This window comes from Nerophis ophidion, linkage group LG04, assembly GCF_033978795.1.
Source record: "Nerophis ophidion isolate RoL-2023_Sa linkage group LG04, RoL_Noph_v1.0, whole genome shotgun sequence".
In the NCBI taxonomy this organism is placed as follows: domain Eukaryota; kingdom Metazoa; phylum Chordata; class Actinopteri; order Syngnathiformes; family Syngnathidae; genus Nerophis; species Nerophis ophidion.
In genome coordinates this window covers 56,909,163-56,933,475 of record NC_084614.1, presented here as the reverse complement: position 1 = coordinate 56,933,475, position 24,313 = coordinate 56,909,163, and the positions used below count along the sequence as shown (strand labels likewise).

The 24,313-nt window shown below is 39.3% G+C and overlaps 2 protein-coding genes across 3 annotated transcripts; one reads left to right on the top strand and one right to left on the bottom strand.

Annotated features, from left to right (window-relative positions):
* Positions 1–210: 210 nt before the first annotated feature.
* On the bottom strand, positions 211–15,137 carry bicdl2 (BICD family like cargo adaptor 2). 2 transcript variants are annotated; one of them, XM_061898547.1, is made up of 10 exons: positions 14,995–15,137; positions 13,555–13,951; positions 11,885–12,100; positions 11,580–11,696; positions 5,279–5,425; positions 4,981–5,127; positions 4,679–4,753; positions 1,864–1,946; positions 1,679–1,793; positions 211–546 (listed from the first exon to the last, which is right to left on the bottom strand). In XM_061898547.1, exons 2-10 carry the CDS (start codon positions 13,798–13,800, stop codon positions 376–378), a joined length of 1,317 nt encoding a protein of 438 aa, XP_061754531.1. In that variant the 5' UTR covers positions 13,801–13,951; positions 14,995–15,137; the 3' UTR covers positions 211–375. The 2 variants fall into 2 exon arrangements, with proteins under 2 accessions (XP_061754531.1, XP_061754532.1); XM_061898548.1 differs by lacking the exon at positions 4,981–5,127.
* Positions 13,594–23,225, top strand: mia (MIA SH3 domain containing). The gene is made up of 4 exons (XM_061898553.1): positions 13,594–15,644; positions 15,711–15,844; positions 22,240–22,341; positions 22,432–23,225. Exons 1-4 carry the CDS (start codon positions 15,521–15,523, stop codon positions 22,453–22,455), a joined length of 384 nt encoding a protein of 127 aa, XP_061754537.1. The 5' UTR covers positions 13,594–15,520; the 3' UTR covers positions 22,456–23,225.
* Positions 23,226–24,313: the final 1,088 nt, after the last annotated feature.

Here is a 24,313-nt window from a genome sequence, read left to right as displayed (position 1 = left end):
ATTAATTTTGTAAAGGTGGAACATTTTTAAAAATAGGATGAACTTGTTGGGATTAGTCGCTCAAAACTCTTAAACAGTTCTTGATTCCGGTTTTCCAAAATGTCCATATTGGTTAATTCAAAGTGTCAAAAAAAAATCTAAAGTAGCAGGTTTGAACAAAACAGGCTGCAAAGCAAAGTCAGGACTCACAAACATTAAAAATACAAGAAATAATTTCAAATATTTTTAATATAAAGCCATAAAAACTGAACATACTGTACATTCATAAATACTAACATACTGTGTATTATATATATATATATATATATATATATATATATATATATATACACACACATGATCTTGTTGCTGATGTCCCTTAAGCAGCAGCCATATTTATTTGTCACTGAAAAGAGACGTGAAGAATCCTTTTACTGACTCGCCTTTCAGTTTCAAACTCTTGCTTCTTTGGAGTCCTCCTGTGCTCATTCGTTCTCGCTGCATTTCTTTGATCCTGTCCTCCTCTTTTTGTAGCACCTGCTGGTTGATCACCAAGCGCATGTCCTCCTGACACACAGATTGTCCAGAAATGTGGACGCTTGATGAGATACAGTCAAGGAGGTGTTTTGAAACTTTATGATGATCATTTCGGATCATTGAGAGTAATGCATGAGAACATTTAACTATATCGGGGGTGTCAAACTCATTTTAATAGAAAGGCCACATCGCAATTATGGCTGCCCTCGGAGGGCGACATGTAACAGGGAATACATATGAATATCCCTGTGACTGCGTGGGTTCCCTCCGGGTACTCTTGCTTCCTCCCACTTCCAAAGACATGCACCTATCTGTGTTGGCTCTGCAATGAGATGTCGCCTTGTCAAGGGTGTAAACCGCCTTCCGCCCGGTTGTAGCTGAGATAGGCAACAGCGCCCCCCGCGACGCCGGAGGGAATAAGCGGTAGAAAATGGACGGATGGATGGATAAACATAATAGCCTTGTTACATCATTTTCAAAGCCAACTGTTTTACTATTATATTGTTTACATCTTGATGGATAACTGGCTTTTAAAATAAAGCCAAAATGACAAGCAGATATCTAAGTGTTTATTTTTGATTACCAAAAATAAAATGTTTGGAACATCATCTAATATTAAAGTGTAGAACATATGAAATTGCCTGTATTTTCTGTCAAAATTGAAATTACAAATACACAGAAAGTGCTTTTATATTTCCAGCCTTTCGCAGGCCAAGAATGATATGGTGACTTATTGAGACGAATAAAAATACTTTGTCAGAACACATTAATAAGATCTGACTGGCCACGATTAAATTAGGTATTGGGCCATGACAAAATGATGTGGCCAGGCCATATTTAAATGATCTGACAGACCACATTAGAATGATGTGGCGGGGCACATTGAAACGGTGTGGTGGGCAACTATCGATGATGCTGCAACTACATTACAATGATATGGCGGGGCACATTAAAATGAAGTGGCAGGCTAGATTTGTCCCCCGGCAACTACATTACAATGATATGGCGGGGCATATTAAAATCATGTGGCAGGCTAGATTTGTCCCCCGGGTCTTGAGTTTGACACCTATGATCTATATCTTTGTGAAAGTAGGTGTTGTAACACATCTCTTGTATAAATTGCACCTAATATGAGTGTATGTCAGAGTCTATCACAGATTACCTGCCAAGCATCCAGCTCTTGAGACAGCGCCACCTTGTGTTTGATGGTGTTGAGAAGCTGAAGGTTCATTAAGTCTTTCTCTTTTTTCACTGCGGCAAACTCATTCTCCAAGAAACTGTGCATTCATGTGCAAATTATTTTAAACTGATTATGTACAGTAAGAAACAAATGTTGCAAAGCTTAACCTGTAACTTGGTTGTCCTGGATTGCTTCGGAACGGTTTGATTTCCTCCCTCAGTAAATCCAGCTCTTCTTGTTGGCTTTTTATCTGAGACAAAAATAAAAGCCATGTAACATTTGAGTTTTCTGTGACACAAGTAGAGCAACCGATGGAAATCTTATCATAACTTATAGTCATTTCCCTGCATAAACTTGACAAAGAACCAGTATTACAGCTGCAACGATTTGCATAGTGCAAAGCATTGGACGCCTCTCTCTCGTAGGTTTTGGATTGTCTGTCTGATGTTGCTCTACAGTAAAAATTTTGATTGAATAATCATGGTAATATTCTCTTGCAACCAAATGTTTGCTACTACACAATACTCACAGGGTCTTAAAAAGTTAAACATTCGATAATCGGAATTTAAGGCCTTAAAATTTCGGAAATTCCATCAAAATATCACAGGTCAAACATATGACTACGAAAGTCTTACAAATAAAGTTATGTTGGGTCAGGACCAACATAGGGAGTCATCGTAGAGCATAGCATTTACAAACATTGCGGTAAAGGTGATTGGAACGATAATAAAAAAGTCACAAATTCAATTTGCGACAAACCCCTGCACAGCTGTACAGGGATTGACTTATAATTTTTTGTCAGTATGGATGTGCAATGGATCTTGTTTTTCTTCATTGTGGTCTTAAATTTGACTATAACCCTGCAGAGACCCTGCACTAGATGGTATGCGAGTGTCTTGCTCTTGCATTGATATAATTAGATACTATTAGCCATGTTGTAGTATAAAAATGTCTTATATATACATTTTTTTAAATTTTTTTTTTCCAATTTCTGAGGTTGATTGGCAACACTAAATGGGCCTAAGTGTGTGAATGTGAGTGTGAATGTTGTCTGTCTATCTGTGTTGGCCCTGCGAAGGAGTGGCGACTTGTCCAGGGTGTACTCCGCCTGATTGTAGCTGAGATAGGCACCATTGCCCCCCGCAACTCCAAAGGGAATAAGTGGTAGAAAATGGATGGATGGCAATTTCTGAGTCGTTTTAGATTTGTTTTAGTAATTTAAAATTAAAAATGAAAACGTATATGTTGTTTTTAAATATATATATATTGGCATATTACTACTAATAAATATTCAGTTGAAAATCAAACCTACAACTAAAATAACTTGAAAAAAAAGTGGACATTTTGAATTGTTGCTTCAATAGATTGGCTTGCATATTGTACAATATTATGAATAAACTATACAAATATAATTGTGTACATAATAAATATAAAAATACTGAAAATACCAATATTAATACTGAACATTCACCCATTTCTAAACATTGCGATTAAATGTACACCTCAAACTCTAAAACAAAAATGAAAAAACCTTAGAAAATTGGATTTGTTGTTTGATAGATCCGCATATAATACTAATAAATAATATAACTATTATGTCACATTAACAACATCATGGCAAGAAGATATGCCAAAAATGTTGCGTAAAAATCTATCGGTCCATTTTCTACCGCTTGTCCCTTTCGGGGTCGCGGGGGGTCGCTGGAGCCTCTCTCAGCTGCATTCGGGCGGTAGGCGGGGTACACCCTGGACAAGTCGCCCCCTCATCACAGGACCAACACAGATAGACATACAACATTCACACTCACATTCACACACTTGGGCCAGTTTAGTGTTGCCAATCAACCTAAAAAATATTTAAAAATTGTTTTAACTTTTTTTCCTACTAAACAATAAGTTAAAATGAGTGCTGCCAAATGATACCTTATTGAAATCAAACTAATCACAGTTTAGAATGTTGATTCATCATTATTAATCACAGGTTGCATAATTTGAATTAACTTCAAAGCATGTTGAAAAGATTCACAGCAAATTATGAGCTGAACACTCCCATTAAGTAAAGGCTAGCAAATACAAAAAACAACAACATTTTTGTCTTAAAGCAATCTTAAAGGGAAACTGCACTTATTCTTGGAACTTTGACTATCGTTCACAATCATTATGAGAGACAAAGACATGCACCTGGGGATAGGCTGATTGGCAACACTAAATTCACCCTAGTGTGTGTGCAAATTGTTGTCTCTCTATCTGTGTTGGACCTGCGATGAGATGGCGACTGATCCAGGGTGTACCCCGCCTACCGTCCGAATGCAGTTGGGATATAGGCTCCATCCCCACGACCCCGAAAGGGGAAAAAATGGATGTATGGATTAAAAAAGACCTCAATATTTAGACGCATGATTTTCTTGAATTAATGCATGTAATTTATTTGTTCAAAACTTGGTAACTGTTTTATCTTAAGTCCAGTCAGGTTGTATTTTGGAGTGAAATTTGCCAGCAAGCACACCAGCCGGAGTCTCTTCACTCTTCTTTGCACTGACGTATGCATTAACTTGATCTTTGATCATAAAGCAACTTGTGCCACCTTTCAGGTAACCATCCGAAGTTAAAGTACAGAGCATGTACTGCCAAATTAAATTGTGTGATTAATCTGCGTATATAATGCAATATTTTTTTGTGATTAATCAAACAAGTTAAATTGTTATTTTTGAAAGCTCTCATAAAATTTGAACTTTAAAGTCTAAAACTAGACACAATTGGAGTTATTGAAAATAACACAGCTGGCTTTTGTACACCTGGAATGGGATCTATTCCAAACCATTTGATACTGTAGACCCCACCTCTTTGCTTTCACACTAAAAAGCATTTGTTGTACAGATGATGATTGGGTGGAGTGTGTAAAGGCACAAATATATCTTTGTGTGCAAGTTGTGTTGTGTTTGTGTTTATAGGGCAATGGTAATGTTCACAGTTGCAACAAACCTCTTCTTTCAGTGTCGTTATCTCATCATCCCTTGCTTGCAGCGCAACAGAGTGTGCCAGGAGTGCATCTTTGGCCTGCGTGGAGAAACATGATGGTTACAGTGGTACATGAGTACATATCACATCAGCCGCAACAAGCATTAAATTAAAATGATAACATTCATGGGTTAGTCTAAAAAAATCTACAAAAGCACGGTGCCAGTGCAAGGTCATTAGTGGTTAGTACACACACACACACACACACACACACACACATAGGTTGTTCTACATCAGTTGGGGCCCTGTGTGTGTATAGTATGTACCTGAGATTGCTGAATTTCACTAAGCAGTGACAAAGGTGGTGTGTGTTTAATGTCCAGGATGCTCTCTTCTCCCAGGCTCAGGGAATTTCGCTGCAGAGAGCGATACATGGTACGCAACTCAAACACCACCCCTTGCTCCTGCTCTATCTACACAAATACACACACACACAGTGATACAGAGACACAAACACTCAAATATATTTCACTGCCATTGCTAACATGTGTTAGTGTCTCATTAGTAAAGAGTTGATAGACTTCCAGTTAGTGTCATGGAGAGAAAGACCCCCCAGATGCTAACCTCTGCTTCTTTCTCCTTCAGTTGGACTTGCAGATCTGACACTCTGTGCCTGAGGACGTCTCGCTCCGAACGCTGCCTGTCGCTGTCCTCATAGGAGGCCTTCAACTGGGCTTCAATGTGTGCCAGACGCTCCTTCAAGACACGGTTCTGTATAAAAAGGAGGTCAAGAGTGAAACAACTGAATGGAGGACACAAAGCAGCCACAATTAATTAAGTGGTAATGTATAACGGTATGTATTTGTCCTTTGTTTGTTCAGTTGTAAGGTCAGAACATAAATTCCAGTACATTTATTGAAACTTTCCATAAGAAGTAAAGATGCAATTTTGAAAATATTAAAGTTATTGAGAATTAGTTGTTGTTGTTATTACTTTTTTATTTATTTGTGTCCGATTAACACTGAAAAAGCAAGTATATGTCTGTATCATTGGTCCCATTTTTGGGTTACTGTATTAATGTGGTTATCAAACCTCACCTTGAGCGCTTCATTAGTTCTGTGACAGAGCTCTTAACTCAAAACACTTGTATCTCAATTCATATGAATTCATTTAAAACAATTTAATGCCGGACAGACCTGGGAGGCCCAAACGCATTGTGAGGGTCTGCTGGGAACGTCTGGCAGAGTCTCCTGTCAGACAAAGTTTCAATTCCCACCTCCGGAAGAACTTTGAACATGTCACGAGGGAGGTGCTGGACATTGAGTCCGAGTGGACCATGTTCCGCACCTCTATTGTCGAGGCGGCAGATCGGAGCTGTGGCCGCAAGGTAGTTGGTGCCTGTCGGGGCGGAAATCCTAAAACCCCTTGGTGGACACAGGCGGTGAGGGATGCCGTCAAGCTGAAGAAGGAGTCCTATCGGGTCCTTTTGGCTCATAGGACTCCGGAGGCAGTGGACAGGTACCGACAGGCCAAGCGGTGTGCAGCTTCAGCGGTCGCGGAGGCAAAAACTCGGACATGGGAAGAGTTCGGGGAAGCCATGGAAAACGACTTCCGGACGGCTTCGAAGCGATTCTGGACCACCGTCCGCCGCCTCAGGAAGGGGAAACAGTGCACTATCAACACCGTGTATGGTGCGGATGGTGTTCTGCTGACCTCGACTGCGGATGTTGTGGATAGGTGGAAGGAATACTTCGAAGACCTCCTCAATCCCACCAACACGTCTTCCTATGAGGAAGCAGTGCCTGGGGAATCTGTGGTGGACTCTCCTATTTCTGGGGCTGAGGTCGCTGAGGTAGTTAAAAAGCTCCTCGGTGGCAAGGCCCCAGGGGTGGACGAGATCCGCCCGGAGTTCCTTAAGGCTCTGGATACTGTGGGGCTGTCTTGGTTGACAAGACTTTGCAGCATCGCGTGGACATCGGGGGCGGTACCTCTGGATTGGCAGACCGGGGTGGTGGTTCCTCTCTTTAAGAAGGGGGACCGGAGGGTGTGTTCCAACTATCGTGGGATCACACTCCTCAGCCTTCCCGGTAAGGTTTATTCAGGTGTACTGGAGAGGAGGCTACGTCGGATAGTCGAACCTCGGATTCAGGAGGAACAGTGTGGTTTTCGTCCTGGTCGTGGAACTGTGGACCAGCTCTATACTCTCGGCAGGGTTCTTGAGGGTGCATGGGAGTTTGCCCAACCAGTCTACATGTGCTTTGTGGACTTGGAGAAGGCATTCGACCGTGTCCCTCGGGAAGTCCTGTGGGGAGTGCTCAGAGAGTATGGGGTATCGGACTGTCTGATTGTGGCGGTCCGTTCCCTGTACGATCAGTGCCAGAGCTTGGTCCGCATTGCCGGCAGTAAGTCGAACACATTTCCAGTGAGGGTTGGACTCCGCCAAGGCTGTCCTTTGTCACCCATTCTGTTCATAACTTTTATGGACAGAATTTCAAGGCGCAGTCAAGGCGTTGAGGGGTTCCGGTTTGGTAACCGCAGGATTAGGTCTCTGCTTTTTGCAGATGATGTGGTCCTGATGGCTTCATCCGACCGGGATCTTCAGCTCTCGCTGGATCGGTTCGCAGCCGAGTGTGAAGCGACCGGAATGAGAATCAGCACCTCCAAGTCCGAGTCCATGGTTCTCGCCCGGAAAAGGGTGGAGTGCCATCTCCGGGTTGGGGAGGAGACCCTGCCCCAAGTGGAGGAGTTCAAGTACCTAGGAGTCTTGTTCACGAGTGAGGGAAGAGTGGATCGTGAGATCGACAGGCGGATCGGTGCGGCGTCTTCAGTAATGCGGACGTTGTACCGGTCCGTTGTGGTGAAGAAGGAGCTGAGCCGGAAGGCAAAGCTCTCAATTTACCGGTCGATCTACGTTCCCATCCTCACCTATGGTCATGAGCTTTGGGTCATGACCGAAAGGATAAGATCACGGGTACAAGCGGCCGAAATGAGTTTCCTCCGCCGTGTGGCGGGGCTCTCCCTTAGAGATAGGGTGAGAAGCTCTGCCATCCGGGAGGAACTCAAAGTAAAGCCGCTGCTCCTTCACATCGAGAGGAGCCAGATGAGGTGGTTCGGGCATCTGGTCAGGATGCCACCCGAACGCCTCCCTAGGGAGGTGTTTAGGGCACGTCCAACCGGTAGGAGGCCACGGGGAAGACCCAGGACACGTTGGGAAGACTATGTCTCCCGGCTGGCCTGGGAACGCCTCGGGATCCCCCGGGAAGAGCTAGACGAAGTGGCTGGGGAGAGGGAAGTCTGGGTTTCCCTGCTTAGGCTGTTGCCCCCGCGACCCGACCTCGGATAAGCGGAAGATGATGGATGGATGGATGGATGGACAATTTAATGATCAACTTTTAGATATGAAAAATTGTATTAAAAACAATACAATCAAATGTACTACAATAGTTTTATGAAGTAATGTAATAATAATGTACAACATTTACCTTAAAAGAGTGTATCTCCTTGGAACTTCTCTATATTTAATGGAAAAATGCCTGCTGTTTAAATACTGCTTTATTTTAAAATTCTCGGCGGACATTATCGACTCATTCAGCTTCAGTATGGTGCAGACTAGCAGTGATACGCTTTAACTGCTTTTCCAAGTTAGCTAGCTTCACGATTGCTCATGCTTTTAATGATTTCGTTTTTTAATTCTGTCCTACACACTCACTTTTTTCCTTCCCATGTGTGGAAAACAAAGTCATGTCCATCTCTCGCTCTAAGCTTATGCCAACGTGTATCCCAGATGTTTTGTGCGGATCTTAAGGTGTTCAATGTGACATTTGCTACATCAACTACTGACGGGGATGCTTGTAATTCAAGGTTTTGCTTGCAACTTAAAGGATACTGTAACACTTACAGTAATTGCACCAACCTTTTTGTGAGCAGTACTGTAAAAACCTCACTAAAATGGCATTACAATTAGTCAAGGAATAGCAAACAGGCCAAGGAAGAACCCATTACATGTTGTTGGTATTCACAACATTGTTGGTGATAATGCAAAGGCATCTCCCTTGAATTTGTCAATAAATAACAATGATAATAATATTAACATTCCAAGTACATTATTTTCTTATTTGCATAGTTGGCCATGGATGGTCAACTTATGGACACTGTGGTAGACACAAAAGTGAGAGAAAAAAATAAAAATCAAAACATGTTTGTAAATATGATTTTTTTTGTTTTTTTCCCGCGACTAAAGTAAGTCGTGGAAAAAAATGACTTACGTTAGTAAGTCGTTTTTTTACTGATTGTTGACAAGAGCGGTACATGTAAGATTCTCTAAACGTATCCGATAAGACCAGAAAAAGTCACTGGATTTGTCGCTGGTTGCTTTTTTAAAAAGGAGAATCTAGAGGGGTCTGACTCTGAATACTTCGTAATTATAGTGACAAAGTTGCTACGTTGGCACGACTGATACCTCTTGCTATGTGTTCTTATTTTCTTGCAGACCAGGTGCGTATAAGATTTGTAAGAAAGCAGTTACAATGCTATTTAGGCAAAGCAAGATTATTTATAGAGTACAATTTGTACACTAGGCAATTCAAATTGCTTTACAGAAAATAAAAAAAGGCAATTATGAAATCCTATTTCAAATTAAAATCAGAAAATACAATCATCATAACAACATCCATCCATCCATCTTTATTCTACCGCTTGTTCCTCACGGGGTCACAACAGTCAGAGTTAATTCAAATTTAAATCAATCAAATACTGTCATCTACTGTACAGAGTGGACAAGCTACAATCACGACACTTATAAGATTCATGATCGAGGGTGAACAGGTAGTGCCGAATCTATTAGTGGCGATCCAAATATATTTATATGTGACAGACTGCCACATATAAATGACAGGAGTGGCCAAACTTTTTCCAGCAAAGGCCGCATTCAAAATAATTGAAGGATGCGTGTGCCACTTTAATACATTTTGTACAACAAAGATACTAAAAACAATACAATGTAGGTCAATCAATATATGCTAAACTATCTGAACAAAACATCATCATATTAGCTTTGCAATATAGGTAACAATGGAAATTACATTAATTCATGTTTTTTATGATTATTTTATCTTTCATTATGATTTTATTCGACTTTTCGTAATTATATACATCTGTGAAGCACTTTCGTTCCAATTGTGCTCTAAAATAAACAATGCCTTGCCTAATATAACCCCATTGAGTTGTTACATTTCATTTGATCAATATTCTTAACTAATATAATTATTATACTACCCACACAATTTCATAAAGGACTTTTTGCACACCGTACCATATTATGCAAGAAATTTAAAGACATGATCAAGACAGAACGCATGGAAATTATCAAATGGTCGTGGGCCATTTTGGTTTTCAGGTCCCATTTTTGGGGGGAATTGGACCAGTGGAATTTATTCTTAGTTGTTATTGTGTTTAATGCGGTACGTGTTTATTTTGTTTTTAAAATGTGTCGCGGTCAATAAAAGGTGAGCTGCAGGCTGCAAATGGCCCCCATGTCACACTTTAGACACCATTGATTTATGGTAAACACTGGTGTGAAGACACTGCCTTAATCTTCTTAGGCAAGGAATTTACCAAAATTGCACATTGTTATTAAAATCTCTGGTGGAGTTTGTGGACGTCAGACACTGATTGGGTTCAGTTCGGAGGATACTTTCACTATTCACAATGCTTCACTTGTTCCACATTTTATGTTAAAGCGATATTCCAAAATGGAATAAATTCCTTTTTTTCCTCAGATTTCTGCACACAATACCCCATAATGACAATGTGACAACGTTTTTTATTTTGCAAACTTATTCAAACTAAATAATCACATGTACATACCCTAAGTATTTGCAGCCTTTGCTCAATACCTTGTCGATGCACCTTTGACAGCAATTACAGCCCCAAGTCTTTTTAAATACGATGCCACAAGCTTGGTACACCTATCTTTGGGCAGTTTTGCACATTCTTCTTCGTCCATTTCTCTTTGCAGCACCTCTCTAGCCCCATCAGGTTAAATGGGAAGAGTTGGTTTTCATCCAGGATGTCTCTGTACTTTGCTGCATTCATCTTAGTCAGGGAGGTGACCAAAAACCTGACGGTCAATCTGTCAGAGCTACAGCATTATTCTGTGGAGAGAGAACCTTCCAGAAGGACAACCATCTCTAGCAATCCACCAATCAGGTCTGTATGGTAGAGTGGTCAGACGGAAGCAATTCCTTTATAAAGGTTTACCAAAATCCACCTGAAAGACTCTCAGACGATGAGAAACAAAGAATTTAACTCTTTGGCATGAATGCCAGGCATTCTGTTTGGAGGAAACCAGGTAGCGCTCATCACCAGGTCAATACCATCCCTACAGGGAAGCATGGTGGGGGCAGCATCATGCTGTGGGGATGTTTTTCAGCGTCAAGAACCGGGAGGCTTGTCAGGATAGACGGAAAGATAAATGCAGAAATGTACAGAGACATCCTGGATGAAAACCAACACTTCTCAACCAACCTGATGGAGCTTCAGAAAGGCTGCAAAGAGGAATGGGAGAAACTGCCCAAAGTTTTTGTACCAAGTTTCTGGCATTGTATTCAAAAAGACTCGAGGTTGTAGTTTCTGCCAAAGGTGCATCAACAAAGTGTTGAGCTAAGGTTGTGAATACTTATGTACATGTTTTTTTGTTGTTGTCTATTTTTAATAAAGTTGCTAAATAAATTTAAAACATGTATACATTGTCATTCTCGGTAGAATGTTTTGGACAAAAATAAATATATTTCATTTTGGAATAAGTATATCACATATGTGGAAAAATTAAAGCAGTGTGAGTAATTACCAAATGTATTGTACTGTATAACCAAGTTTAGTTTCTATAGTATATTACTTTGAGAAGATGTCAAAGAGATACCTTTACCTCTGCTTGTGTGTTTTTAAGTTGCGTGGAGCTAAAACTCCTGTTAAAAGAGGAATCGTCCATCTCTTCTCTCAGGGTACGCATCTCAGTCCTCAAGGAATGTTCTAGCGTCACCGCCTACATAGAAGAGAGAAAAGTTGAGAGAATGTTCAAAGGAGTTTTAGACTCCCCAAACTTGTTGGGCCGCATTTCTCCAGCTGTGAATTCCCTGCTTCTATGTTTAGCGTTGTGACTGCTTCATCGAAACATTCCTGACTAGACTCAAGGATCAAAAACTTGCCTGATGGGTGATTACGTTAACCCACCTCTGATAGTTGCTCAACCAGGCGCTGGTTATGATTGGCTAACTGGGTCAGCTGTTCACTCTCTTCCCTTCGTCGGTCCCGGCCTAGACATTGATGACGGTCGAGCTCGGTCCGTAAAGCGGCCAAATCTCCGTTCAGCTCGGCCTCCTTCTGTCCAGATGCTAGCTCATTCATCTCCAGCCTTCTTTGAAGAACATGTTTCTCCTGCTGTAACGTCTGAAACATTGAACAGTCTTTTTGTAATTTCCCCAAAAATATTTTAGTAATATTGAAATACATTTGTAAAAATTTACCACCGATTAAAAAAAAACAATAATTAAATATTTGTGTTTATAATTATAGCAGCCACATTGTTACAGGTAGGACTGCTCAAAAAATCGATTCACATCCAAATGTTTGTTTATTCCGATTCAAAATTGATTCATAATTTTCTAAAATCTACAAAAAAATGTTTTTAGTCTCTTGGCCACATTGCTTACTCGCAGCGCGTATACGTCAGCAGCCAAGAAAAGCTTTTGTAACCTGTAATCTGTTTTAAAAAGGTTTTGTTATTTTTTTATCACATAATAGTTCCCTCCATCCATTTTCTACCACTTATTCCCTTTCTGGGGTCGCGGGGGGGCACTAGCGCCTATCTCAGCTACAATCGGGCGGAAGGCGGAGTACACCCTGGACAAGTCGCCAACTCATCGCAGGGCCAACACAGATAGACAGACAACATTCACACTCACATTCACACACTAGGGCCAATTTAGTGTTGCCAATCATAATAGTTGCCAGAATCAAATCAAATCATTAATTGTCGTAAGATTCCCATGCCTAACTATAGGTATAGTATATTTAATGACTTACTTTCACAAAGTCCTATATTTATATATTATATATTTCTGTTTTATTTGTCAAAGTATATTAAGTTAAAATCAAATTCAACTAAAGAAATCATTTTATTTTTTAAAGTCATTTGTAAATAAAAATTACAACCTAAATATTATAATTTTAATATTTTTCACACTAGTCCATAACATTCTAATAAAATATAAACCCCAAACAAAAGAAACAACAAAGAAAACGCTACAGAAGCTGGTGAAATATCCTTAAGTAATGTAGAAAATTACATGTAATTCATCATTATAATATATACAAACAAAAGTTATATTAATAATGACTGTATATTTTATTCCTGACATATATTTACTTTTATTTTATTACTTTATAAATTAAACTTCTTTGAGGTCTTTACTGCGTTATTATGAAACACATAAGGTGGGTTGTTTGTAAGAGGAAGGATGAAAATGATGATAATGACGCCACGTGTACTAATGTACACTCACCAGTTACAAAATTTAAAGAGATTCAATACAAAGGCTGTCTGAAAAGAACAATACTAACTTTTGATTGACACTGTCAAAGATGTACATTTTTGTTGTGGTAATGAACTGCAATGCATCATAGTGAGAGCGAGGTTGTAATACTATATTTTGATTTATTATACATATGTGCACATTTGTTTTTGCAGCTATTTGATCTCATTAGATTTTGTGGTTCGTTAATACAGATTTTATGGTAAAAATGACACTTCTGCAGTTACTGCTAATGCATTTGAATGTATTGATCCATAGCTAAAGTATATGCTGCAGATATATATTCAAATTAGAGATCTGAAATCTTACCTCCACTTCCCTCTCTTTCTCCTCCAGAGCGGCGGCCAGTTCCTCATTCTTCTCCAGCAGGGCCTGCCCCAGCTCTGCTGCCAGAATCAGGTCCGTCTCAATGCCCCCTCCAGTGTCGATGCCACCGTTCGTCGTCATCGATGCAGGGAGGGCGAAGGAAAGAGAGATGGAAGAGGTCGCCGAAAGAGGGAAGAAGGAGTCCTCCAGGCTGGGGGAAGGAAGACTGTCCTTCCTGGGGGTGAACATGGTCTCAAAATGGCAGGAGTCAGTCGGAGGACATCATCATAGGTCCAAGATAAGTTCGTGATCAGACATCATTTATTTCCTTAAAGGCCTGTCTTGAAAATCCTTGTTCTTCCACGTGGTGCTGATGCTGGTATCATTCAATCCTTCTCCCCTGTGTGCATACAAACATAATAATGAACCAACTGTAAATACAGGACAGACAAGATCATGACGATATGCCATTTGCTGTTTTCTCGTAATCGAATCTCACACGCTCCTTTGTCTGACAGGCGCTTTTGTTATGTTCTGACCGAAATTCCAGCTCTATTATTGTCATTGTTTTGATTAACCCCCTTCCTTGAATTCCACAGTTATTACCCCCCAAACATGTCATTAAAAGTCAACAAAAGTTCCTTTAGTTAATGATTGAGGGCGAGGAAATTGTGTATTTTCAAAGTACTTTCAAACAACACGACAATGCAACCACAATAGTAAACACACTGTTAAATGACCACCTTTCTGACAGCAAAACTAAGCATTAGTAACTTTGTAAAGACACAATTCTTCATACTATTCTTGTATATGATCTCCTTATATTGTGTTGGTGTACTTACAATAACAGTAGATGTGGGAAAAGTAGCAGGAAGTTGGTTTATTTAATCTTTCACCTCAGAGTGCTTAATGGCAGTTTGGTCATGTCATGTGTTCACCATGTTACTCTTCTCTTGGTGGAAAAATATTATAGTATATAGTATAGTTTTTAGATAGCTTGTTCGGTGATATCAAATCAAACTTTATTTGCAAAGCCCATTCCATCAGCTATAGTGTAGGAAAATAGAGCAATAAAAATAAAGTCACAATTAATACAAGTGTAACCGTCATCTTAAATACCAAACGCAGCTTTAAATAGATAGATATTAAGTTTAGTCTTCAACAAATGTACATTTGGGATGGTCTGTTTTTCGGCTAGTATTTTAACGTATATAAAATTGAATTCAAAAATAGCAGAAACATTGTAAATGTATACCTACTGTAAATGCAGGCTATATCATATAAAATACCTTAAATAATATAAAGAATACATCTTAATTACAGTGGTAAAAAATGGACATAAACATACTATTGCCACAATACTGTCATGTTTAAGTATATTTTAAATCTTAAGAAATTATGGAATTCTGAGCAATGTAGCAGAAACCAGGGAGTCAATCTTACCTGAGAGTCCAACTCGCGCTGTAGGTTAATAGTCTTCCTGTTTGGCGAGTGTGTGTGTGTGTGTGTGTGTGTGTGTTTGCACAGGAGAGGCTCAGCTGGTTCCCTTAGCAGTGGAACTACACAGTATGTAAATACACCTAAAAGCTCCGCCTCTTTGCAGTGATAGAGTGACAGAGATTAGTGTGAGGAGCAGCAAGATGGCACCTAGTGGCGGAACAAGGAAAGGAAAAAAAACAGACAAAGGTTGTCTGAAAGGATGAATGCTCACTCAGGTGTGAGCACAGTGGGCCAGTGGGCATGGAAGGGGGCGGTTTTGAGGTCAGAACACAAGTATGAGGTTGTCAAATCTGCACCCCCTTCCCGCCTCCCTCCTTCTCATCCCTTCATCCTGTTTACCAACTTTCAAAGGATTTCTGTGTATGCAAGTAGAAGAGGGAGTAGATTGGGGGGTAGAAATAGTGAGCAAAATCACCACACCTCCTGCAAAAGCTCTGAAGAAGAGTGTTGAAGATCAGTGGGTGCAGACATGACTCTTTGCAGATTCTTTCTGGTTATCTTGCTCGGCCTTTTGCTCACGCTAACCTCTGATGCTGGAAGACAGATGACTAAACTTTCCACCCGGAAACTCTGCGCAGACTCAGACTGCAGCTGTAAGTGCCTTTTTCATTGAAATATCATCAGGTCTTTTTTTCACCATTTTTGTTATTGCTGTACAGATGCCATCCTGATAGCTCGTGCTACGCAGGACTATAACTCCGAAGACTGCAGGTTCATCTCCATCAGGCAGGGGCAGCTGGTTTATGTCTACGCCATGCTGCAGGACACTGGCAACCTCTTCTGGGCCGGAAGTGTAAGTAGAAGCAATAGCTGCATACAAAGAATGTGCCATTTGCGGCCCGCTTCCCGCTGCTCATTATTTTATTGACATATTTAAAGCACAGCTTGCATTGCAACATATATTACTACTTATATTAAAAACCCAACTATATGGCTCTTTTTTGTTTAATTGGGACACTCCTCCGAATCAGTAGGGATTGGTATCGATACTAATACCACATTGGGACTTTAAGAAACGGTGCCGGTGCCTAAACGATTGCCAAAATGGTACTTTAAGAATATAAAACATGCACATCTTTGTAAAAAAACAAACAAACAATACCTTTCAAATTTTATGGAATTGTGTGACATTGAAGTTGAACAAACTAGTAATTTAAATAACTAAATTATTTAAATTAAATGATAACTAAATAAAAAAATAAGTAACACAATCCATAGAAAATTGTCATAATTTTTGCAGCAATACGGAACATAGAGCTTAAAAAAAAACAACTTACTTACAACTGGGAATCGGTGGGCACAATTTGATTATGAATATGATTTAGGAGCTACAATACTATTTTAAATAGATTATTTATGTATCTTTAATTACGACTGCATATTTTATATTATAAGATGATAATATGTGTAAAGGGCTCCTCCTTTGTATAGCCTATATATGTATCTGTGTGTGTATATATATATATATATATATATATATATATATATATATATATATATATATATGTCTATATAGACACAAAACATATTTACAGTCGTGGTCAAAAGTTTACACACGCTTGTAATGAACATAATGTCATGGCTTTCTTGAGTTTCCAATAAATTCTACAACTCTTATATTTTTGTGATATAGTGATTGGAGCACATACTTGCTTACAAAAAACATTCATGACGTTTGGTTCTTCTTTGAATTTATTATGGGTCTACTGAAAATGTGACGAAGTCTGCTGGGTCAAAAGTATCCGGGGACATACAGCAATGTTAATATTTGGTAACATGTCCCTTGGCAAGTTTCACTGCAATAAAGCGCTTTTAGTAGCCATTCACAAGCTTCTGGCAGCATTCTGGTTGAATTTTTGACCACTCCTCTTGACAAAATTGGTGCAGTTCAGTTAAATTTGTTGGTTTTCTGACATGAAGTTGTTTCTTCAGCATTGTCCACACATTTAAGTCGGACTTTGGGAAGGCCATTCTATAACCTTAATTCTAGCCTGATTTAGGCATTCCTTTACCACTTTTGACGTGTGTTTGGAGTCATTGTCTTGATGGAACACCCAACTGCGCCCAAGACCCAACATCAGGGCTGATGATTTTAGGTTGTTCTGAATATTTTGGAGGTAATCGTCCTTTTTCATTGTCCCATTTACTCTCTGTAAAGCACCAGTTCCTTTGGCAGTAAAACAGGCCCAGAGCATAATACTACCACCACCATGCTTGATGGTAGGATTGGTGTTCTTGGGATTAAAGGCCTCACCTTTTCTCCTCCAAACATATTGCTGGGTATTGTGGCCAAACAGCTCAATTTTTGTTGGCGCGCCGTCATGCCCGTAAAAAAAAAAAAAAGAGGGCGGAACCAGTATAGTACCAGCCTCTCGCTTCCAGGAACTACCGCTGGTTAGCTGATCGAGAGCCAAGCGATGGAAAAGCAGAGTGCGCAAGCATTTTCTCGCCAGTACATAGCCTCTCCATCACCAAGACCTTTGCTGTGCCTCCTCGTGGCAGTCCCCGGTAACTGTGTGCCTTGCAGCCTTAGGCTAAACAGCATGGGATCCCCCGGGGGTGAATAGCTATATGTATGTTACTTGACCCACTTCCTGGGAAACTTATCAAGGAGCTCTTTGTATTATTAGGTCCATCAGTGCTAAATATTATAAACTTATTACTTTCCTCTGGCACTGTTCCCCTAGCATTCAAAAAAGCGGTTATTCATCCTCTCCTTAAAAGACCTAACCTTGATCCTGACCTCATAGTAAACTACCTTCCCTTTATTTCAAAAATCCTCAAAAAAATTGTTGCGGATCAGCTAAATGAACACTTGGCGTCTAACAATCTATGTGAAACCTTTCAATCCGGTTTCAGGGCAAATCACTCTACGGAGACAGCCCTCGCAAAAATGACTAATGGTCTATTGCTAACGATGGATTCTGATGTGTCATCTATGTTGCTGCTCTTCGATCTTAGCGCTGCTTTCGATACCATCGATCATAATATTTTACTAGAGCGTATCAAAACACGAATTGGTATGTCAGACTTAATCCTGTCTTGGTTTAACTCTTATCTTACTGATAGGATGCAGTGCGTCTCCCATAACAATGTGACCTCGGACTATGTTAAGGTAACGTGTGGAGTCCCCCAGGGTTCGGTCCTTGGCCCTGCACTGTTCAGCATATACATGCTGCCGCTAGGTGACATCATACGCAAATACGGTGTTAGCTTTCACTGTTATGCTGATGACACCCAACTCTACATGCCCCTAAAGCTGACCAACACGCCGGATTGTAGTCAGCTGGAGGCGTGTCTTAATGAAATTAAGCAATGGATTTCCGTTAACTTTTTGAAACTCAGCGTTAAAAAAACGGAAAATGCTGATTATCGGTCCTGCTAGACACCGACCTCTATTTAATATTACAACTTTAACATTTGACGACCAAACAATTAAACAAGGCGACTCGATAAAGAATCTGGGTATTATCTTCGACCCAACTCTATCGTTTGAGTCACACATTAAAAGCGTTACTAAAACGCCCTTCTTTCATCTCCGTAATATCGCTAAAATTCGCTCCATTTTGTTCACTAACGACGCTAAGACCATTATCCATGCGTTTGTTACGTCTCGCCTCGACTACTGTAACGTATTATTTTCGGGTCTCCCCATGTCTAGCATTAAACGATTACAGTTGGTACAAAATACGGCTGCTAGACTTTTGACAAGAACAAGAAAGCTCATATTACGCCTATACTGGCTCACCTGCACTGGCTTCCTGTGCACTTAAGATGTGACTTTAAGGTTTTACTACTTACTTATAAAATACTACACGGTCTCGCTTCAGCCTATCTTGCGGATTGTATTGTACCATATGTCCCGGCAAGAAATCTGCGTTCAAAGGACTCCGGGTTATTAGTGATTCCCAGAGCCCAAAAAAAGTCTGCGGTCTATAGAGCGTTTTCCATTCGGGCTCCAGTACTCTGGAATTCCCTCAGGGTAACAGTTAGAGATGCTACCTCAGTAGAAGCATTTCAGTCTCAACTTAAAACTAATTTGTATACTCTAGCCTTTAAATAGACAACCTTTTTAGACCATTTCATCTGCTGTTTCTTTTTTTTTTCTTCCCTGTCCCCCTCTCCCTTGTGGAGAGGGTCCGGTCCGGTCGCCATGGATGAAGTACTGGCTGTCCAGAGTCGGGACCCAGGATGGACCGCTCGTCCAGAGTCGGGACCCAGGATGGACCGCTCGCCTGTGTATCGGCTGGGGACATCTCTGCGCTGATGATCCGCCTCCGCTTGGGATGGTTTCCTGCTGGCTCCACTTTGGAACGGACTCTCGCTGCTATATTGCATCCACATTGGACTGGACTCTCACGGTTATGTTAGATCCACTATGGATTGGTCTTTCACAATATCATGTTCGACCCGCTCGACATCCATTGCTTTCGGTCCCCTGAGGGGGGTTGCCCACATATGCGGTCCTCTCCAAAGTTTCTCATAGTCATCATTGTCACTGTCACCGACATCCCACTGGGGTGAGTTTTCCTTGCCCTTATGTGGGCTCTACCAAGGATGTCGTTGTGGTTTGTGCAGCCCTTTGAGACACTTGTGATTTAGGGCTATATAAATAAACATTGATTGATTGATTGATGATATTAAAATGTAATCATCCTTAACATACATACATACACACACACACACACACACACACACACACACATATATATATATATATATATATAAATATATATATATATGTGTGTGTGTATGTGTGTGTGTATATATATATATATATATATATATATATATATATATATATATATATATATATATACAAACCCCGTTTCCATATGAGTTGGGAAATTGTGTTAGATGTAAATATAAACGGAATACAATTATCTGCAAATCTTTTTCAACCCGTATTCAATTGAATGCACTACAAAGACAAGATATTTGATGTTCAAACTCATTAACTTTATTTTTTTTGCAAATAATATTTAACTTAGAATTTCATGGCTGCAACACGTGCCAAAGTAGTTGGGAAAGGGCATGTTCAGCACTGTGTTACATTACCTTTTCTTTTAACAACACTCAATACACGTTTGGGAACTAATTGTTGAAGCTTTGGAAGTGGAATTCTTTCCCATTCTTGTTTTATGTAGAGCTTCAGTCGTTCAACAGTCCGGGGTCTCCGCTGTCGTATTTTACGCTTCATAATGCGCTACACATTTTCGATGGGAGACAGGTCTGGACTGCAGGCGGGCCAGGAAAGTACCTGCAGTCTTTTACTACAAAGCCACTCTGTTGTATAACGTGGCTTGGCATTGTTTTGCTGAAATAAGCATAGGTGATAACGTTGATGATAACGTTGCTTGGATGGCAACATATGTTGCTCCAACACCTGTATGGACCATTCAGCATTAATGGTGCCTTCACAGATGTGTAATTTACCCATACCTTGGGCACTAATACACCCCCATACCATCACAGATGCTGGCTTTTGAACTTTGCGCCTATTACAATCCGGATGGTTATTTTCCTCTTTGTTCTGGAGGACACCACGTCCACATTTTCCAAATATAATTTGAAATGTGAATTCTTCAAACCACAAAACACTTTTCTACTTTGCATCAGTCCATCTTAGATGAGCTCGGGCCCAGGCGTTCCTGGGTGTTGTTGATAAATGGGTTTTGCTTTGCATAGCAGAGTTTTAACTTGCACTTACAGATGTAGCGACCAACTGTAAGTACTGATAGTGGTTTTATGAAGTGTTCCTGAGCCCATGTGGTGATATCCTTTACACGCTGATGTCGGTTTTTGATGCAGTACTGCCTGAGGGATCAAAGGTCCGTAATATCATAACTTAAGTGCATTGATTTCTCCAGATTCTCTGAACCTTTTGATGATTTTACGGACTGTAGATGGTAAAATCAATCATTTCCTTGCAATAGCTCATTGAGAAATGTTGTTCTAAAACTGTTCGACAATTTGCTTACAAATTGGTGACCCTCGCCCCATTCTTGTTTGTGAATTACTTAGCATTTCATGGAAGCTGCTTTTATACCCAATCATGGCACCCACCTGTTCCCAATTTGCCTGCACACCTGTGGGATGTTCCATATAAGTGTTTGATGAGCATTCCTCAACTTTATCAGTATTTATTGCCACCTTAATGATTATTTGCAAAAAAAAAATGTTTATCAGTTTGAACATCAAATATGTTGTCTTTGTAGCATATTCAACTGAATATGGGTTTAAATTTATTTGCAAATCATTGTATTCCGTTTATATTTACATCTAACACAATTTCCCAACTCATATGGAAACGGGGTATATATATATATATATATCTATATACATATATATATATATGTATGTGTACATATATATGTGTATGTGTGTGTATATATATATATATACATATGTGTGTATGTATGCGTATAAGTATTTATAAGTGATTTAAAAATTGTTTCCCTCTTTGGCAACCAGGTATCCTTGATTAAATTTTATTGCCTACTAAAATCTAAATATGTATATATATATATATATATATATATATATATTTGTGTGTGTGTGTCTGTGTGAGTGTATATACTGTACATGTGTGTATCTATATATGTGTGTGTATATGAATATATACCAAAGTATATATATATATTTTTTGTTTTAGTTACATATATATGTACGTGTATATATACAGTATATATATATATATATATATATATGTGTGTGTATATGTATGTGTATATATATGTACACATATATATATATATATATAAATTATATATATATATATATATATATATATATATATATATATGTGTATGTATATATATAAATATGTATATGTGTATATACAGTATATATTTAATTGGTGCTTGCAACCCCCCAAAACACCACATTTTGAACATGTAACATGTCTTTTAAAAGGAAAAACAAACTGTTAGATAACAAATATTGTATAAAGACAAAACAATTGAATGTACAGCTAATAATTACAGTCATTTTATGAAGTAATATAATAATGTACAGCAGTTACTTTGGAGAGTGGATTTTTATGGTTTCTTTTTCCAGATGCTTCTCCATCAAACACTCCGTCATCAGCTTTTTTTATATTTATTCATATAATTCCAGAATGTTGGTTTCCAATCTAATGCTAAAAGTCTCTGCTCACAATAAGCATCATAAATAACATCTTCATAGGTCCAGGATGGAGAACAGGGGGCTCGACTCGGTCACTTTCCCAGCACTGTGGTGGAGGAGGTGCATCCTCTCATGCCAGCTAACACAGAAGTGAAGACGACCGTGAGTAAACACATACAAACTGCACAGTACACAACTCATTCACAGAAAAATGCCAAAGTTGATTTGTTTTCTCCTTTTTTTTGCTTACAGAAATGGGACTTTTACTGTAACTGAACTGGTATAAAACTAGGAAGAGATCAACCGTCTGGTTATTTTACCTTACACAGTTATATAATTGGTACACATACACATTCAAAAGCAAATCAAAAAATGTGAAAAGCAATCAGTTTTTGGTAGTTTTCAGTGGTTTAGAATTGCACTGTTTCTGAAATCGCCGCCTTTTGCTACATGCAAACTCCAATCACAGTAATAAATAATTTTATGAACACAGTAAAATGCCCAAGTTGATTTGTTTTCTCCTTTTTTTGCTTACAGAAATGAGACTTTTACTGTAACTGAACTGGTATAAAACTAGGAAGAGATCAACCGTCTGGTTATTTTACCTTACACAGTTATATAATTGGTACACATACACATTCAAAAGCAAATCAAAAAATTTGAAAAGCAATCCGTTTTTGGTAGTTTGCAGTGGTTTAGAATTGCACTGTCTCTGAAATCGCCGCCTTTTGCTACATGCAAATTCCAATCACAGTAATAAATAATTTTATGAATGCAGTGATACCTTGGCTCAGCATATAATTTTATTTTGACTAATTGTCATGCTTTAGGCTATGAGGAAAAATTTGGGTGACAAGCCTCCCCATTGCTAGTGGACATAGCGAATTGTCATGATCTCTCATGACATTATTATTAGTTTCTAGTATTTTATTTCTTTTTGCCTCCTTTTGCCATCACTTTGTTTGTCCATGCTTCCTGTGACTGTTTGGTCTTTTAGCGCATTTCCCTGCTGCAATATTTTTGCTATTAAATACTTTTTACATTCAGTTTGCCTGCCGTCTCTGCACCCTGGGCCGCGACCAGCACAATTATGACATGAAACGCAACACAAATGTCACAGTGAACCCCAAAATATCTAATGATTGTAATTGTATAGCCATCCATTTTCTACCACTTATTCCCTTTTTTGGGGGGGGGGGGTTACGGGGGCCGCTGGCACCTATCTCAGCTACAATTGGGCGTAAGGCGATGTACACCCTGGACGAGTTATTTAGAATTTTGTATTCAAAATAACTGTTAACTAAGTTCAAAATATGCTTTTTAAAAATGAAATACTATAAGAATCGTTTCGTTCGAGAAAATTATGTTGTTGGGGGGAGGGCGCAAAATAAATTCTGCTTCGAGCTCCAAATTAGCCAGGGATAGTCCTGTACTTGATACAATATTTGTTGTTTAGAAGTTAGTTTTGCTTATTTAAAAGCATGTTACAGGTCAAAATTGTGGTGTTTTAGTATGGCTCAGCACGGAATAACTTGATTAATTTCAATGGGAAACATTGATTTGCTATATGATTATTTTGGGTTACGAGCTGCGTCACAGAAGCAATCAAACTCATAAGCTGATGTAATACTGAATTTGAAGACTTTGCTGTACTAATGTTGTAGATTTTCAATAGAATGCACATGCTGAGGTGTATACCTGCTCAAAAAGCTAGGATGCTTATCCATCCATCCATTTTCTTCCGCTTGTCCCTTTCGGGGTCACTGGAGCCTATCTCTGCTGCATTCGGGCGGCAGGGTACACGCTGGATAAGTCGCCGCCTCATCACAGGGCCATAGGATGCTAATGTTATGCTAAAATTCTAACTGTAACATGCGTCAAGTACCTAAATATCTTACTCTGAGGCGTGTACCTGAAAAATCTGTTTAAAATGCTAGCATGCTAACATTGGCATGTACCAAAATATGACTGAGGTGTATGTATACCTACTAAATTAGCTAAACAAAAAATAGAAAAAAGCTGGCATGCTAACATATATAATTTGTCAAGTAACAAAATATTTGGAATTGAGGTGTATATCTGCAATATTTGAAAGATAACTATTGTGCTGTGGACCGTTAAAAAGTTAACTACG

Coding starts and splice junctions, on each gene's coding strand:
- mia (XM_061898553.1), top strand. CDS start 15,521: ATGACTCTTTGCAGATTCTTTCTGGTTATCTTGCTCGGCCTTTTGCTC. Junction 15,645..15,710: donor CGCAGACTCAGACTGCAGCT/GTAAGTGCCTTT, acceptor ATTGCTGTACAG/ATGCCATCCTGATAGCTCGT. Junction 15,845..22,239: donor ACCTCTTCTGGGCCGGAAGT/GTAAGTAGAAGC, acceptor ACATCTTCATAG/GTCCAGGATGGAGAACAGGG.
- bicdl2 (XM_061898547.1), bottom strand. CDS start 13,800: ATGTTCACCCCCAGGAAGGACAGTCTTCCTTCCCCCAGCCTGGAGGAC. Junction 1,947..4,678: donor TAACGACACTGAAAGAAGAG/GTTTGTTGCAAC, acceptor TTTTTGTCTCAG/ATAAAAAGCCAACAAGAAGA. Junction 1,794..1,863: donor CCAGGACAACCAAGTTACAG/GTTAAGCTTTGC, acceptor ATGAATGCACAG/TTTCTTGGAGAATGAGTTTG.